This window comes from Pelophylax lessonae (assembly GCF_965119305.1).
Source record: "Pelophylax lessonae genome assembly, chromosome: 1".
NCBI lineage: Eukaryota > Metazoa > Chordata > Amphibia > Anura > Ranidae > Pelophylax > Pelophylax lessonae.
In genome coordinates, this window is record NC_138768.1 from 372622411 (window position 1) to 372640585 (window position 18175).

General features: G+C 42.4%; 1 protein-coding gene across 2 annotated transcripts in view; it reads right to left on the reverse strand.

Moving 5' to 3' along the window:
• Nucleotides 1–230: 230 nt before the first annotated feature.
• Nucleotides 231–18175, reverse strand: part of PIP5K1B (phosphatidylinositol-4-phosphate 5-kinase type 1 beta) — a 152811-nt gene continuing 134866 nt past the window's right edge. For both annotated transcript variants that reach the window (XM_082256004.1, XM_082256003.1), the window contains exon 15: nt 231–968. In XM_082256004.1, coding sequence (XP_082112130.1) covers nt 966–968 — 3 coding nt within the window. In that variant the 3' untranslated portion in view covers nt 231–965. The remainder of the gene's footprint in view (nt 969–18175) is intronic.

Here is an 18175-nt window from a genome sequence, read left to right on the forward strand (position 1 = left end):
TTTCCCATCAATTACCTTGATTGTGTAAATCACTTTAATAAAGATACACCAAAGAAATTGTTGAGTGGTATTTTTGTTTAATGAGACTTTATTACTTTGGCTTTTTTATTATGAAATATAACCTACTATGAGCCATTCTTAAAGAAATAAAAAAAACTCTTAAGGGTTTACAAACTTTTCCATCAAAGATTAATGGCATCAACCTATATACACAAGAAAATCACAAGCACTGAGAACAAAATATTTTATTTCTTTCATCAATAAAACTATAGTATACAGTTATTCTTTCTAAATAAATTATATAATTTTTCATTTACAAGCAATAAACTAGATCACAATATTTCAAAGACAGTATGTACACAACATAAGGCTTAGTTATAAATAGCACATCTTCATTTCTCTAGTAAACATATTGAAAATATCTGTACGGAAGCTATTCTCCATAACGTATGTGTACACAGAAGCAAATTGGTGCATGAAGTTATTTGATAACCAAACAAGACTGACTTTAGTGATTATTATTTCAGAATCAGATGAAATGAAAAACAGCTTAACTTTGCATTTATGATGTTCTTGAGTCTATCTTTAGTAGGCCAGTAAGTTCACACGTCGTGCCAGTAACAGTGGAAAACATGCAAAGAAAACACAAAGTGATTTTTTTTAGGAAGAGCATCACCCTTCAGTCCAAGGTGATCTGCAGCAATGAAAGCATGATCTTCATTGTTTTTTAAGAGTTCTTCACAGTTCAAGAGTAGGGTGCAACAAACTGTCCATAATCCATACCCCCTTTTCATATATGTCAAATCAATGCAGAAGACTTAGCTAGATGTTCTGTCTGAAATGGCATACATTCCTAGATTATCATAGGTCAAAACAGGACACACTCATAATCCACCATTATCTTTTTGTGCACGTGGCAAATGTGAGGTCCTTGCAGTACGGTTCCTTCTTCTCCTTAGTATACTTTACTGTAAGTAAGAGAGCAAAGAACATGGTTAGGACAATTTTATTATTTTGGCCCCTAATGCAGCCTTAAGTACAGTATAAAGTGGTTGTTACAAAATGACTCCTTCATTTGGATATGCACTAATCAGATAGTTGTGTTATAAACAAGCACAATCAAGATAATCTAAATTGTGAAATTCTCTTGCAGTTAGCAATTAGTTCTTTCCTTTAATATTCACAAAATCATCAATAATCGTTTTACTTTGCCCACATGGCACGAGAAGGCGCTGTTAGATGCACTGATTGTATCTGAGCGTGAGACCCTGAAGAGGGAGGATGCAGCTGAAGCTGCAACGGAGGCGCAGGTACCCTTTGGCACTCACAAGCCATCCAGAGCGGCAAAGGTGTTTCCTTTCCCTGCCTATTTTGACAGAATTGTCGCTAAAGAGTGCGGACGACCAAAGCGCCCCCGTGGGGTCCCTAAGAGCGTTACACCTAATGAGGGGTCCCTCCTTAAGAAGTGGACTGTGCCACCGGTGGTGGAACCTCCGGTTTTCAGATTAAACAAGGCAACCATGATTCTGGTAGAAGAGCCTGCACTGGAGGAACCAAATGTCGGACACCCTGGAAAAAGTGGCTGGGATCTTAATTTGGTGCTTTCAGCTATACAGAAGCCTCCCTTTGAAAATATTTGGGAGATTCCCTTGCTTACACTGTCCCAGAAGGTGGCCTTTTTGGTGGCTATCACTATTGCATGCAGGGTGTCGGAACTAGCGGCGTTATCCTGGTGCTCACCTTATTTGGTGATTCACAAGGATAAGGTGGTGCTTCGCTCCTGTCGGTCATTCCTTCCTAAGGTGGTCTCTGACTTTCATTTGAATGAAGACATTGTGTTGCCTTCTCTGTGTCCCAGGCCTAAACATCTCAAGGAAATTGCCTTGCATGCCTTGGATGTGGTCCGGGCAATTAGGGTGTACCTGGCAGCTACGGAGTCTTTCAGGAAGTCAGACTGTCTATTTGTGCTCACGGATGGACCTCGCAAAGGGTTGTCCACTTCCTCTGTGACCATTTCCAGATGGATCAGAAAGACAGTGGTTCAGTCCAATTCCAACATGGGTCAGGTTCCAGGGTGCTTAGAGCCTCCTGGGCCTTCCGTCATCAAGCGTCAGTGACGCAGGTTTGCAAGGTGGCCACCTGGTCGTTGGTGCACGCTTTTACAAAGTTTTATAAAGTGGATGTGTTTGCATCTGCGGATGCTTCCTTTGGCCTGCAAGGTTTTGCAGGCTGCTGTTAAGAGGACCTGATTGTTTTTTCAGGTGGGCTCCAGTTGTTTTGGTTGAGCTACTGTTGTCTGGTTGGCTACTGTTTAGCCTTGGGATTTTTTTTGCTGTTTCCCACCCCTCATGTTTGACACTGCATTTCGGAAGAATGACAGGAGCTGTGTCCGTCAATGAACGAAAGAGAAAATGGTATTTTTTACTTACCGTAAAATCCCTTTCTGGAGTTATAATTCTCCTGATACTGCTTGTAACCAAACTGAGTGACTATAGCAGGGAGAGGGAGTATACCCCCTGGGACTGCCCATGAGTGTAGCCAGAAGCTTTTTCTGCCTAGTGTCCTACTCCAGTAGGGGGCAGTATAACCCAATGGTCAAGAATGAGATTTTACAGTACGTCAAAAATCAGATTTTTGCAATATGGTATATCAAAGCATCCAATATTTCCTTCCTCTGCACAAAAATCGAATGATTGCTTCTACATGCTTCAATGAACTAACTGTCCATCGCTAAATCACCACTCTTAAGAGCTTTGCTCATTTTAAGCCTAGAATAGGTAGAGTTTAATTTACTGCTGTTAAAAAATAAAACATGTCTGTTCTTTGTTAAAGGCTTCCAGTAATAAAATTCCATGTTGCGCTTTAGCATCAGTGGGTGTATAATTAGAGACTGCTAAGAAAAAAAAGAGCACGTGAAACGGTGGAGGAAACTAGCAGCGGATTTAGAGAAAAGCACAATTTAAATTTCTTTGTTCAATGCCCCAAGCAAACACAGAAAATTACATTTTAAATGGAAAAGGGCCCGGTCCTGTGTTCTTGACTGTAAAAGGTATTGCTGCGTGCTTGTTTTTAGCAGGTAATTCAATTATTCTTCTGTATGTTTATGTCTCTACAAGCCCAATGCATTTACACAAAGGGCCATGCATTATGTGCCACTCAAAAAAGTTGTTTCCTCTTTTTCAGCATTGCACTTAGAAAGCCTGTTTATTGGAGCCTAAAATGTTCAGAAGCTTATTTTTTAAAGTAATGCAAAGAGTAACCCTGAGCACAGTTTTCCCCTTTTATCAATTTAGAGCTGTAGGAATGCAGAACTATGCATTTGTGTGTTTTAGACATATTACTAGAGGATGTAATTTTTTTTTTCATCTTAAAAAATATTCCCGTATTCCCATATATTTTTATGAGACATCTGGCAAACTAAGGAAGAATGTGAGGTGTCCAGCAAAAAGAGATTCCTTTCAATAACTGCACTGCGTATCTAAACCCAAAAACAAATATTTTATACATTGCAGCTTATCAGTCATTAGAAGACGTGGTCGCTAAAATACTTTTCATTTTTAAGGCTATAAACATTTTTAGCAAGTACAGAAAATACCTTTTGTTCTTGCCAGAAATGCAATGTCCTAGTCATTTCCTTTGAACTTTTAGTTAGGCACAAAGAACCTTATCTTTATTGTGTAAATATCTAGTCCCCTCAATATGCCATGTAATGGAAATGAACAAAGGCAGACGTGCTTTAGGTCCAGCATGACGGACAACCACGGCCAACCTCCTAGTAAAGCCGGGTACACACTCGTTTATTTTTTAACTGTCTGCTTCTGGTTTTCCAGCATGCAGGTCCCACATTTGGAATCTGCTGTTGTCTCCCGACATTCTGCTTGTGTGTACGGGGCTTAACTGTGGAGAAAATAATTGTAGATACGAAGGCACGTGAATTTTTTTATTTACTAGTAAGCTGCAATAGATTACATTTTTTTGGTGGGTTTATATGACTAATATGGTAAACTGAAAAATAACCCAGACACAAAAATGCTTGGAGATACTGTATGCAGACTTTCTCTTTTGACTACAACAATTTGCAGAATGTCACATCTCATTTAGCCTCTGTTACCCAGATGAGAAAAACAAAAAAATTGTGAATATGAAATTATCACTGTAAATGATTTACATAGAACTTGAAGCCATTTTTAACATACTGTTAATTATACATTTTCTAAGTTGATCTACATTAGGTAAAATACAAAAGAATACTACAAGTAGAGATGTGTAAACTTTTTAAAGTAGCCATTCTCAACCAGAAGTTACTAGAGGTTCCTTGAGCTGTGGCCTAATGACCTCCCGTCTGATGGTGCCTGTATAGCTCCAGAACCAACACCAACTGGGAGTGCCAGTGGCATGATAACAATGTTCACAGAACACCGGCAGCCTTTACACTCCAATAGATGCTATAATTACTGGAGATTGTTAGTCCGACCACTAGTTGTCGCCACCTTGCAGACGGCCATATTTTTGGTTACTAGCAAGCGGACTAACAATTTTCACTAATTATAGCATCTACCGGAGTGTAATGGCTGCCGGTGTCCTGTGAAAACACCAAGTGGTCAACATCTGCAATTATTCCTGGTGTACACTCACCGGAAATAACATCAGAGTTTTCCGCAGAACACCTGCCTAAGGGGAGCATTCTTCCTACTGACCACTAATATTAGGGACATTTTTTCCACAGATCCCTAATAAATTGGCTTTAACTGGGGTTTCCAAAGACCTGAAAGTTATTCCATGGAGAAAAAGAGCACTATAAATGTTAATGTTACAGAATCCCTCCTTCTGCCCTCTTTGGCAAAAATCCCAATATACCTTTATGCTGGACAATGTCTTAGGTTGTATGGACTGCCCAGAATTGTTGCCTGTGCTCCATTCAAAACAAACTTCGGGCCAAAAGCCCACCATAATTGCTGGGTGATGACGGAGAACTGCCAAAAAGTATAATGGCAGTCTGCCAGCACCTTGTGCACTAGTCCGGACAAAGTAAGGAATATCACTATATTGTAGTTCTTCTTCATATGACGCGCAGCACATGTGCTGATCTATAAATTTACCCAGGTCTTCGATATTGTCTTTGCTGTCAATCTGCCCGATATCATTAATCTAGTTTATAGGTTTGCTTCCACTAGTGTTTTTTTCCACAGGGCATAGATAACACCACAGAGACTCATTATAGATTTACCATATAATTGGACTAATGCCAGTCTTTGAAACCAAATAGAGTGGCCAGCAATGACATGTTCCACAGCAAACCATCATAAGCAGATAGTTTTACAATATTCTAGCTTCATTTTTTTTTTTTATTGTATAAATTGCCGACTTTATTTGAATAAATACTAAATATGACAAGCTATTTAAGAGCAGCTTACAGCCTAAAAGAAGGTGTAACACAGAATTGCCAGCTGTCAAATTATCTGGGTACATTGGTGAGCGAATATGACCAATGAATGCTTTAAAGCATTAGCTAATGTGCCTGAAAGTATATTATAAATAAACTCCTAAGATGACTCCTTATTATACAAGCTGGGCTCACCAAAAACTAAAACTCTCATTACAGATGCACAAATTCAACAATCTACTCAAAACATTAGTTTACTCTCTGGTAAAATAGAACAAGTAATCTGATTGCTCACTAATGTACAGTTCAATTTCCCACATTTATTACTACTGCTTTTTAACTACATAGCCCTCTAGTCTGTTTTTTCCTCCCAGTGTGACAAACTTGCAGTAATACTGGTCCACCAACAGGTGGCACTGTTGCCTTAGTAGAGATGAACACTTAAAGGGATAATGAGAAAAAAAAAAATAAAAGTTTATTTACATATCCTTTTCACAACCTTCATTGCAAAAGTTGTACTTTGCTAAATGCTTGCACTTTTACTGTTTTTTTTCGTTTAAAAGCTGAAAATAGCATCAATGGTGTAAGGGACAAAATTTCACTTAAATTTTGGTGTAGTTATTCTTGCAAAGTAGCCAGCCAGGAGTATTTTATTGCAAGTTTTGCAAACTACTGACACTGTTTATGCATAGGAATTTCTAAAATGGTTTGCTGTAAGGGTTACTTATGGGCTTATGGGCTTACTGTCCCTTTTTATACACAAATTATCTTATTTAACTGCCATGCAAAACTACACTCACCAGCAACTTTATTAGGTACACCTTGCTAGTACTGGGTTGTTCCCCACTTTGCCTTCAGAACTGCCTTAATTCTTCGTAGCATTGATTCAACAAGGTATTGGAAATGATAGTGACATGATATCTGGTATGATAGCATCACGCAGTTGCTGCAGATTTGCCAGCTGCACATCCATGATGCGAATCTCCACTACATCTCAAAGGTGCTCTATTGGATTTAGATCTGGTGACTGTAGAGGCCATTGGAGTACAGTGAACTCATTGTCATGTTCAAGAAACCAGTTTGAGATGATTCTAACTTTGTGACATGTCGCATTATCCTGCTGGAAGTAGCTATCAGAAGATGGACACTCTAGTCATAAAGGTATGGACATGGTCAGCAACAGTACTTAGGTAGGCCGTGGTATTTAAAAAATGCTCAGTTGGTACTAAGAGGCCCAAAGAGTGCCAAAAAAATATCCCTCACACCATCACTAGCCTGAACCATTGATACAAGGCAGGATGACCCTACCATCTAAATGTTGCAGGTGAATTTGAGACACATCAGACCAGGCAACGTTTTTCCAGTCTTCTCTTGTCCAATTTTGGAGAACCTGTGTGAATTGTAGCCTCAGTTTCCTGTTCTTAGCTGACAAGAGTGGAACCCGGTCTGGTCTTCTGCTGATGTAGCCCACCTGCTTTAAGGTTCGATGTGTTGTGCGTTCAGAGATGGTATTCTGCATACCTTGGTTGTAATGAGTGGTTATTTGAGTTACTGTTGCCTTTCTATCATCTCGAACCAGTCTGCCCCTTCCTCCTCTCACCTCTGACAAGGCATTTTCGTCCACACAACTGTCGCTCACTGGTGCAGAGGATTAGCCCCTTAGGTCGCACAGTGAGTATAACAAGCATGCTTTACTTTATACAGACTGATTTTTTTTTTTTTTTTTTTTTTTACTTTATTTTTATTTGCATGTAAAATTTAAAATTTATTACAACATTTCCCAAATTGGGATTCACATATTATGCATTAATTTTATAAAAGGAAAGAAAAACAAACCCAATCAGCATTCCCCTCTCTCCTCCCGCCCCGTCCCTCCCAAAGGATCTCCTCCTCCCCTCCCCATCCCTAATCCTACCAACTTCCTAAAGGTAATTATGCTGGGCTGTTTATTTCAATATATTTAATTGTTTTTTTTAAATTCAATCCATTTTCTCCATTTCCTTTTCATATTTATTGGGTTCTCTACTTGCGTGTTACTTATGTACTCCATATTGAAATTTATGTCTATCTTTTTACACCATTCCTTCACGTTCGGGCTCTCTTCTTCTCTCCATTTTTTTGGTATAATTCCCTTGGCTGCATTTAGCAGGGTTGGGACCAGCATCATTTTGTATTTTTTTAAGGGAATAGTTGTTTTGTGGAAAAGGCAGACCCACGGGTCGTCTGATATTATTATTCCTGTCATTTCTTCGATCAGTTGTCTAACCTCAGTCCAGTAACCTCTTATCCTCGGACACTCCCAAAATATGTGGTACATTGTTCCTATACTACCACATTTCCTCCAGCATTTATCTGTCTTGTCTGGTTGGTATTTATTTATTACTTCTGGAGTGATATACCATCTTGTTAAACATTTATAATTTAATTCTGTTGTGCTTACATCCATAGCAGAGGATCCTACCGCCCCTAGTATAACCTCAAGTTCCTGTCTTGGCAGTTGTGTCCCTATTTCTTTCTCCCATTTAGTTATATATGGGGGTCTCTCCAGACTATGCCATTCCGTCAACATTTTATATATCTGAGATACTCCATGTCTCTGGTTAGAGGAGTAACTCAGCTTCTCTATGTTGTTAAGATCTTTTTCCGACCTAATCGGCTGTGGCAGCGACCTAACAAAGTGTTTCAACTGAAGATATCTCCAGTCATCCAATTTCATATTTTTATTTTCTTGTTTTAATTTCTGAAGTGATTTTATGTGACCTTTGTGAATGATATCTTTTAATTGCGTGTTTCCTACCCAGTTCCCAAATTTTTCTTCCTCTCCTGGTGGGAAGTATTTAGTGCCATTTAGTGAAATCATAGGTGAATTGTATTCCCATTTCATTTGTTTGTTAATCCCATCCCATACTTTATAGACTACTTTTGTCAATTCGTGTTCTCCTTGTGTTTCTCTATATTTTGGTGGTATCCATATTGTTTTGTGAAGGTGATTGTTATTTTGTGCACATTCTATCTCTACCCATCTTTTTTCCCTTTCTATTTTTGTCCATTCTACCATTCGTGTAATAATTACTGCCTTATAATATCTTTCCATATCTGGTGTTGCTAACCCTCCTTGTGTTTTACCTCTTGTTAGAATTTTATATTGAACTCTAGGTTTTTTCCGCTGCCATATATATTTTGTTAGTAAAGTTCTAATTGCTCTGAAGAAGGTTGCGGGGATGTTTATTGGCAATAAAGAAAAGGTGTATAAAATCTTTGGAAGAATATACATCTTAACTACGTTGTTTCTTCCGATCCAGGAAATTTGATTATTTGATTTCCTTCGTATTTCTGTTTTTATTTCGTTCAATAATGGTATATAATTAATTTGATATAATTTTTTTATTTGTGGTGTTAAATATATCCCTAAATACTTTAATTTGTCTTTTGTCCACGTGTACGGGAAATATGTTTTTATTGTTTGTTCTTCTTGAGTATTTAACCTTAGGTTGAGGATCTCTGATTTTATAGGGTTTATTTTAAAGTTTGATAGTCTACCATACTCTTTCAGTTCCTTTTGAATATTTGGGAGTGTAATCCTAGGGTTTGTTATGATGAACAGTAGGTCGTCGGCATATGCCGCGACCTTATGTTCATCCTGGTTTATCTCTACTCCTTTTATGTCACGGTTTTGTCTAATTTTTGCCAATAATGGTTCTAAGGTAAGGACGAACAATAGAGGCGACAGGGGACATCCCTGTCGCGTTCCATTGCTCATTCCAAATCTTTCCGATAGGCTCCCGTTTATTTTAATTTTTGCCATGGGTTTCTTATATAATGCTTCTATCCATTGTCTCATTCTTGGGCCAATCCCTATATTTTTTATCGTTTCTTTCATGAAGTCCCAGTCTACCCTATCAAAGGCCTTTTCGGCATCAATCGATAATAGGATGGAGGGGACCTCATGTTTTTTTGTTTTTTGTAGGAGCAGCAAAGTACGAATTACGTTATCTTTCCCTTCCCTACCAGGGACAAATCCAGTTTGATCCGGGTGGATCCACAGTTTTAATAAATCTTTTAGTCTTGTTGCCAGAATTTTCGCAAATAGCTTCGTGTCTGCGTTTAGCAACGCAATTGGCCTATAGCTAGAGCAGAGGGTTTGGTCTTTCCCTTCTTTTGGTATTATCGTGATATAGGCCAATAAAGATTCTTCCCTTAATTCTTCTTTCCCAATTCTGTTCATATAATTTTGCATTTTTGGGATTAATATTTCTTTGAATCTTTTATAATACCTTACCGTGTATCCATCCGGACCTGGACTCCTCCCATTCTGTGTAGTTTTTAACGCTTCTCTTATTTCGTTTTCCGCAATTGGTGCTTCTAAAAGCTCCAATTTATCTCCTAGAATTTTAGGTAGATTTGCTTCCCTAATATATTTTTGGATCTCTTTTATTCTTTCCTGTCTTACATCAGAGGTTTCTTCCTTTCGCACGTTATATAAGGTGTTATAATAGGCATGAAATACCTTAGCTATTCCTGTGGTTGAGTTAATTATTTCATTTTTACTGTTTTTGATTTTTTCTATGTAATTTTTGGATTTCCCCTTCGTCAGTAATCTGGCTAAGGATTTCCCTGGTTTATTTCCAAATTTATACCTATATCTAGCTATCTTATTAAAATGACTTCTGGATTTTTCCTCCAGTAGTTCTTTCAATTCATCTCTTTTTATTATTAGATTTTCTTCTGTTTCTTTTTTAATTTCTCTTTTATGTTTTTGTTCTAATTCGTGTATTTCTCCTATTAGTTTATTGATTGAGTTATTTCTCTCTTTCTTTTTTTTTGATGCTAAGGATATCAATATTCCTCTGATGTAGGATTTATGTGCTTCCCAAAGTGTGGCCGATGAGGTTTCCGGTAAATCATTCTTTTGGAAATAAAACTCTAATTTTTGTTCTAGTCTGTTTCCTATTTCTTCATCTTGAATTAATTCTTCATTTAACCTCCATATTCCCATATTTTTATGATTATTTGGTATCTCAATTGTTAATGTTGAGGGGGCATGATCGGATAGTGTGATTGTATATACAGACTGATTTAATGTTGTGGGTTTAGCAACACTTTAAGTCTTACTGATTGTAGATAAATGCACTGCTTAAAAAAATATGCTTATTTGTTGTTACTAAATGAATAAAATTAATTTTACTAAATTATGAAATGGCTGAATTATTAGGAAATAGTTTGGTTCAGCTTGTGTACATAACGGGTGGCCTTTAATAGCTGGCACACTTCTATGGTAATTTGACGCTTCAACATCAGCATGAGACCTCCTTTACTAAAGGATATGCACAAATAATGGTGCACCAATCACGTGGGGACATCCAACTCATATCCTTGCAGTATTTACTAGTGCTTAGTCTACGATGATATGTGCCCAGAGTTTATTGCATAAAGGATTTTACCAACAAGTTGGTTAAAGTGTCTGAATGTAAGCCTAATAGTAAAATATGATTTCTCTTTCATTCAATGACAGACACAGGTTCTGATCTTCTTGACCATTGGGTATACTGCCCCCCACAGGAGTAGGACACTAGGCGAGAAAGAACTTGACTACGCCTATGGGCAGTCCCAGGAGGTATACTCCCCCTCTCTGCTATAGGTACTCAGTTTTTTCTGCCTAGTGAGGAGTAAGGACCTAGTTCCTTGCTGTGATCTCTGGTCCTGGCAATTTTTTCTTTTTCAATAGATTTTTTACTCCTGGTTTTTTCCTGTGAGATCTACAATCAACTGCCCAACTGGGCGACGCCTCTTTGGATGCGACTCCCCTGATTTCTAGACTGTCTCTTTCGGCAGTGGGCCTTAGGGGTGTTTTGTTGCTCAAATGTTGGTCTGTGGACCAGACCTCTAAAAAAAGCCTTAACTGATCTTCCTTCTCAAGGAGATCGCCTGTTTGGAGCTACCCTGGATGACATCATTAAGAGTCTCACAGGGGGTCGGCAGAAAAGGGTTCAAAGCCTTTCAAGGCCTCTTCGGGAGGATCCAAGCAAACTTGGTTTTGCAAGTCCAAAGTGGGTTTCTGCAGACCCACAGACAAGGCTCCTTTTGCATGAAAGTGCACCCTCACCCATGCCTGGAGTGGGGGGATGTCTTCGCTGGTTTCCGGACTTGTGGAGCACCTTGGTGCAAGACAAGTGGGTCCACAAAGTGATACGGTCTGGCTACAAGATCGAGTTTCATTCTTATGCCTCCACAGAGGTTCTTTCCTTCCAATGTGCATGTGTCCCTGGACCAATTGCAAGCCCTCTTTGGGGCAGTGCAAGACCTGTTACTTCAAGGGGTAATTGTTCCAGTTCCAACTCCCGAACGTTTTCAGGGGTTTTATTCAAACCTGTTCACGGTACTGAAGAAAGAAGGCAAGGTGCATTCAATTCTGCATCTCATGGCCCTGAACTGCTTTGTGTGGGTACAGAAGTTCAGAAAGGAGTCTGTTTGCACAGTGGTGGCATTCTTGCACCAGGGGGATTTCCTTGCTTCCATTGACATCAAGGACATTATCTTACACATTCCAATATGTGTCTGTCCCCAACGCTTCCTCCGCTTTGCCGTGAAGAGGAGCATTTTCAGTTTGTGGCCTTATCCTTTGGTCTCGCCTCTGCTCCTCAGGTCTTCACAAAGGTATTGGCTCCGGTGCTGGCGTTGTTGCGTTAGCGAGGAATCTAAGTGCTGGGCTACCTGGAGGACCTTCTCTTGCGAGCAGAGTCACCTACTGCTCTGATAGACAATGTGGACATCACTATACGGACTCTGAGGGATAAGTCTGCTCTGGTTTCTTCCAGGAAACTGGATTATCTGGGTCTGACTCTAGACTCGGCTCTAGCCAGTGTTCCTTCCTCTGGACAAACTCCAGAAGTTGCATGCTGCGATTCATCTCTTGCTGTCCAGCAGGTGGTCGTCCCCCCAGACTTGCATGAGGGTGCTGTGCCTAATGGTGTCCACCTTCGAGGCAGTCCCGTTTACACAGTTCCATACGAGGTCCCTGCAAAGGGAGATCTTGGCCAAATGGGACAAGTGTCTGAAGTCTCTGGACAGTCAGACATGGCTGAGCTGAAAAACAAAAGGTTCTCTGACCTGGTGGCTTCACTCTCCAACTCTTAGCCAGGGCAAATCTTTTCTCCCCCTGTGTTGGACAGTGGTCACCACGGATGCCAGTCTGTCCGGGTGGGGAGGTGTCCTGGGTCGGCACACCGCTCAGGGAGTTTGGACACTGGAAGAGTCCAGACTCCCGATCAATGTCCTGGAACTCTGAGCGATTAGGCTGTGCCTGAATCACTGGACGGATCACCTTTAGGGGTTTCCGGTGCAAATCCAATCAGACAATGCCACGGCTTATGTCAATCACCAGGGGGGAACAAGGAGTGTATTGACCACTCTAGAGGTAGCCGGCATTCTTAGGTGGGCAGAACATTTTGTTCCAGCCCTCTCTGCTGTACACATTCCAGGGGTGGAAAATTGGCAGGCGGATTATCTCAGCAGGCGTTGGACCAAGGGGAGTGGTCCCTTAATCCAGGTGTGTTTCATCAGCTGTGTCTCCAGTGGGGCACCCCTGGGTGGATTTGTTGGCATCCCAGCTCAACAGGAAGGTGCAAGGTTTGTGGCACATTCACTGGATCCATTAGCAGATGCCACAGACGTGCTGGTGGCCCCCTGGGGCCAGTATCATCTGATTTGGCCTTTCCTCTTCTCAGGCTTCTGCCGATACTCTTGCGCAGGATAAAGGCAGAAGGAATTCTGGTTATTCTAGTGGCCCCAGATTGGCCTCGCCAGTCTTGGTACGCTGACCTGGTGCAGCTGGTCGTAGACGCCCCTAAAGACTACCTCTCAGGGAGGATCTGCCGTCTTAAGGGCCAATCTTCCATCCTGATTTACAGTCAATGGCTTTAACGGCTTGGCTGTTGAAAGCCAGGTGCTGAAGGATAGAGGGTTGTCTGGGTTGGTGATTCCCACACTACTGAAGGCTAGGAAGTCTACTTCTAGGAAGATCTACCATCGTACGTGGAAAGCGTACATTTCGTGGTGTGAGTCACTTGCTGTTCACCCTCGCTCTTTTTCAGTGGTCCGGGTCTTTACCTTCCTTCAATAGGGGGGTTGAGCAGAAATTGGCCTTGAGTCCTTCTAAGGGTCCCATGGCCATGCACTACCTGGTGCGTACTTTTATTCAGGGGGTTCGACATTTGACTCCACTGGTGCGGTCCCCACTACCGCCTTGGGATCTCAACTTGGTGTTTTTAGCTCTACAGAAGCCTCCCTTTGAAAATATTCGGGAGATTTCCCTGCTTACGCTATCCCAGAAGGTGGCCTTTTTCAGGGCTATCACTTCTGCACACAGGGTGCTGAAATTGGCGGCATTGTCTTGTTGTTCCCCTTATTTGGAGTCCACAAAGATAAGGTGGTCCTTAGCCCCAGCAAAGCATGATCCAAAGTCAAAAATCCAATTTTTCTCAAATGTCTATCTAGCTACTGTTAACAATTTTAAATGTGCATATCCTGTAAGAATAAAACTACATCAAGTGTGCATGACTATTACTAAAGGGGATTATAAGAAGCCCTTGTTTTTAAACAACCACAGTAGTGCTCGGTTCACACTAGTCAACTCCAAAGTTGCACGATTTTCAGTGCAACTTTGGGGTCTGACTTTGATACGACTTTTACACTCTCTGTCATTGAAGTTGTGTAAAAGTAGTGCAGGAACCTTTTCTGAAGTTGCAGCGAATTCAGTAGTATCAATTAGAAAGGCTCTCAGAGATGCATGGTATTTCACGTCTCCTACGACTTTGGGTCTCACAAGTCAGATTCTAATGGGCCATACACACTATAAGATTTTCTGAAGACTTTTTCCTTTAGATTTACCAAAACCATATAATATGAGGTCAAACCTAAACACTTTCAATTTGTATGCAATCTGGCAGGCCCTTGCACTACATAGAAAAGGTAAATCTGAAGGAAAATCGTATAGTGTGTATGGCCCTTAAGTCACACTAGTGTGAACCGAGCCAAAATTATACACAGGTGAAAGTTTGAGTAGTTCACGCACCAGCAGCTTGCATTCATACGCTGGCCTGTTGCTTATGAAAGCATGGCTTACAGGTTTTTTTAGGCCAGACGCATGCACATTTCATTCCTTTTGCCATTGAACAATGGTGATCTTTTTTTCTGCGGGACCCATAACAAGTTTAAGGTATGCTCCATATACAAATAATGTTTGATGTAGAGAAGGAAGAATATCGAGAACTGGAGAAAATTAAATGACATAAACTAGAAACAAACTAATGCCAGCCAAGAGTACTGAAACTGGTACCCATGCCTACCACTAAAATGCCATACTTAATACGATGCCTTGTCTATGATGTAGACATCCCCAAACTACAAATTCCCACACTACCTTCATTCATTGTAAACTACAATTTGCTCTATTTGAGACAAGTTCTCCACCCACATGTGACAGCACTGGGTCAATCACCAACACTGTTATGAGTAGAAGAGAATTGAGTTACAAGCTCCCTCTCCCCAGGTATTTTCTTCTTTCCGATCAGCTGAACAGAGCAAAGGATGGAGTAAATGGATGGGCAAAAATGCAGGTTTGCTTTATGCCCCATACACACGTGCAGATTATCTGCAGACTTTTGTCTGCAGACTTACCAAAACCATATAATATGAGGTCAAACCTAAACACTTTCAATTTGTATGCAATCCGGCAGGCCCTTGCACTACATAGAAAAGGTAAGTCTGCAGACAAAAGTCTGCAAATAATCTGCACGTGTGTATGGGGCATTAGGGTGTGCAAATTTGAGTAGTGTATATGAAAAAATATAATACTACATTCGTTGACATCAGCAACAAGCCATTTACCTTTTCTCTAGTTTTTGTAAATCAGCCAGGCAATTAGAGGCTGAGAGTAAAAACAAGAATGCAGAATAAAATACTGTCAGTTGTCTACATATGTACAACATAGCTTTCAGTCTCTTGCTGTATCTCCCAGGAGACACAATCACCACTAGACTGATCAGTGTTCATACTATTTTAGCATCTGCCTGCAGTACATTTGGATATGGCAGGGGAGTGCCATTTGACTAATGCTTTTCTTTGAGCCTCTCTTTATTTGTTATTCAAACCTGACTTCATGCTAGTGAAAATAAGGAAGGAACTTGACTGCCAACACCCATAATATCCTGGAACACACGTAGACAAGAGCAATAGAAAACATTTGCAGATTAACAGCAGGGCGTTGGTTAACATTTTCTGTGGCATCACACTGTATTATCTCACAGCTCCAACTGTAGCATAGCATGGACTCTTCTGACAAAGAGAACATACCGGAAAAAATACACAATTGAAAAGATAAGTAACAGCCAGTGCAATGTAAAAAAGCGGCATCAATAGTCTACCTAACACAGCATGTTTAGCGTGAGAAGAGGGAGACAAAGCCAGGGCATGGTGAAAAGCAGTTCATGTGCACAGCACTTTACATAGGCCCTGTTTTTGTTTTTATACAGATCACTAATCCGGCTCCTGTTAGCTTTTTTGATAAATTGACAGAGCTATAACATTGTGAAAAAGCAGTCACAATGTCAAATAACAGTCATGATCGATAGGAATACAGAAGTAAGGATTGTATATCATTTCTACTAAGAGCCACTGGCAATCATTAAAAAAGGTTCTAACCTTATTCAGTAAAGATTTCTTCTTGGAAATTCTTACGTGTAACAAATAGGAATTCACTCTGCCGAAGGCTATGGGTTACTACCATCATCATTAGGCACTGTAGGCCTGTGCCTATGAGCAGCAGAGGAAAAGAGGGAGCTACTGTTATTTGTCATGTTTGTTATGTGTGTTTTAATATACTGTACATAAAGAATTGCATTGCATTATCATAAAGCTTTGAGCCAGTTAAGAACCAGCAAATCAAGGACATATGCTGTGTATAAGAGGTAACCCTAGCAGGTAATTTTCACTTTAGGCACCAAAGATTGTGTACCTACAGGCTCAATGATGGAAATCTGGCCTTTCGTTATTTCACCTAAAGTGTTACTAAACCCAACACCCTGCATTCACTATATTCAGTGGTGGGATTCAGCCGGTTCTCACCGGTTCCACCGAACCTGTTACTAACATTTTACAAGTTCGTGGAACCGGTGGAAGCCGAGAGCAGCGGCAGAGACGGCTCTTTAAATAGGCAGTTGCTAATTAAAGAGCCGTCTCTGAGGGTGGACAGCAAAGCTTCCTGCTCACCTCTGCGCTGGCTGCTCCTTGTTTTGAGTCGCCCCCCCCCTTCCTGCTCCACTAAGCAGCACAGTCTCCTCTCCTCCCCAGCCAGAGTCCCGACCTCACTCCCCCTCTCCCTCCCCCCCCAGTCGGCTCCCGCGCAATTCAAGTGAATGAACTGAAGCACACAGCCAGGTGCACTAAGAGAGCCGGAGGACACAGCAGGGATGTCTGCAAGGCTAGCCCCCCTCCTCCACCCTGTCATACACAGTAACACAGGTCACCCTCGGAGCTGATTGCCCATCCATGCTGCTGCTGGAAGAAGCCCAGGTCGGTGACTGTGGATGAGTGTCCTGCAGCTTTGTAAAGGTGAGTGAGATGACCCCATCCCCCACACACCATCCCATACCCCACACTATCTCCCCTGGAGACAGTGACCCCTTCTCCCCTGGAGTCAGGGACCCCTTCTCCCCTGGAGTCAGGGACCCCTTCTCCCCTAGAGTCAGGGACCCCTTCTCCCCTGGAGACAGTGACCCCTTCTCCCCTGGAGTCAGGGACCCCTTCTCCCCTAGAGTCAGGGACCCCTTCTCCCCTGGAGACAGTGACCCCTTCTCCCCTGGAGTCAGGGACCCCTTCTCCCCTGGAGTCAGAGACCCCTTCTCCCCTGGAGACAGGGACCCCTTATCCCCTGGAGACAGTGACCCCTTCTCCCCTGGAGACAGTGACCCCTTCTCCCCTGGAGACAGTGACCCCTTCTCCCCTGGAGTCAGGGACCCCTGCTCCCCTGGAGACAGTGACCCCTTCTCCCCTGGAGTCAGGGACCCCTTCTCCCCTAGAGTCAGGGACCCCTTCTCCCCTGGAGACAGGGACCCCTTCTCCCCTGGAGACAGTGACCCCTTCTCCCCTGGAGTCAGGGACCCCTTCTCCCCTGGAGTCAGGGACCCCTTCTCCCCTTGGAGGCAGGGACCCCTTCTCCCCTTGGAGGCAGGAACCTTTTCTCCCCTGGAGTCAGGGACCCCTTCTCCCCTGGAGTCAGGGACCCCTTCTCCCCTTGGAGGCAGGGACCCCTTCTCCCTTGGAGGCAGGGACCCCTTCTCCCCTGGAGTCAGGGACCCCTTCTCCCCTTGGAGGCAGGGACCCCTTCTCCCCTGGAGTCAGGGACCCCTTCTCCCCTGGAGTCAGGGACCCCTTCTCCCCTTGGAGTCAGGGACCCCTTCTCCCCTTGGAGTCAGGGACCCCTTCTCCCCTGGAGTCAGGGACCCCTTCTCCCCTGGAGACAGTGACCCCTTCTCCCTTGGAGACAGTGACCCCTTCTCCCCTGGAGTCAGGGACCCCTTCTCCCCTTGGAGTCAGGGACCCCTTCTCCCCTTGGAGGCAGTGACCCCTTCTCCCCTGGAGTCAGGGACCCCTTCTCCCCTGGAGTCAGGGACCCCTTCTCCCCTGGAGACAGGGACCCCTTCTCCCCTAGAGACAGGGACCCCTTCTCCCCTAGAGTCAGGGACCCCTTCTCCCCTGGAGACAGGGACCCCTTCTCCCCTAGGAGACAGGGACCCC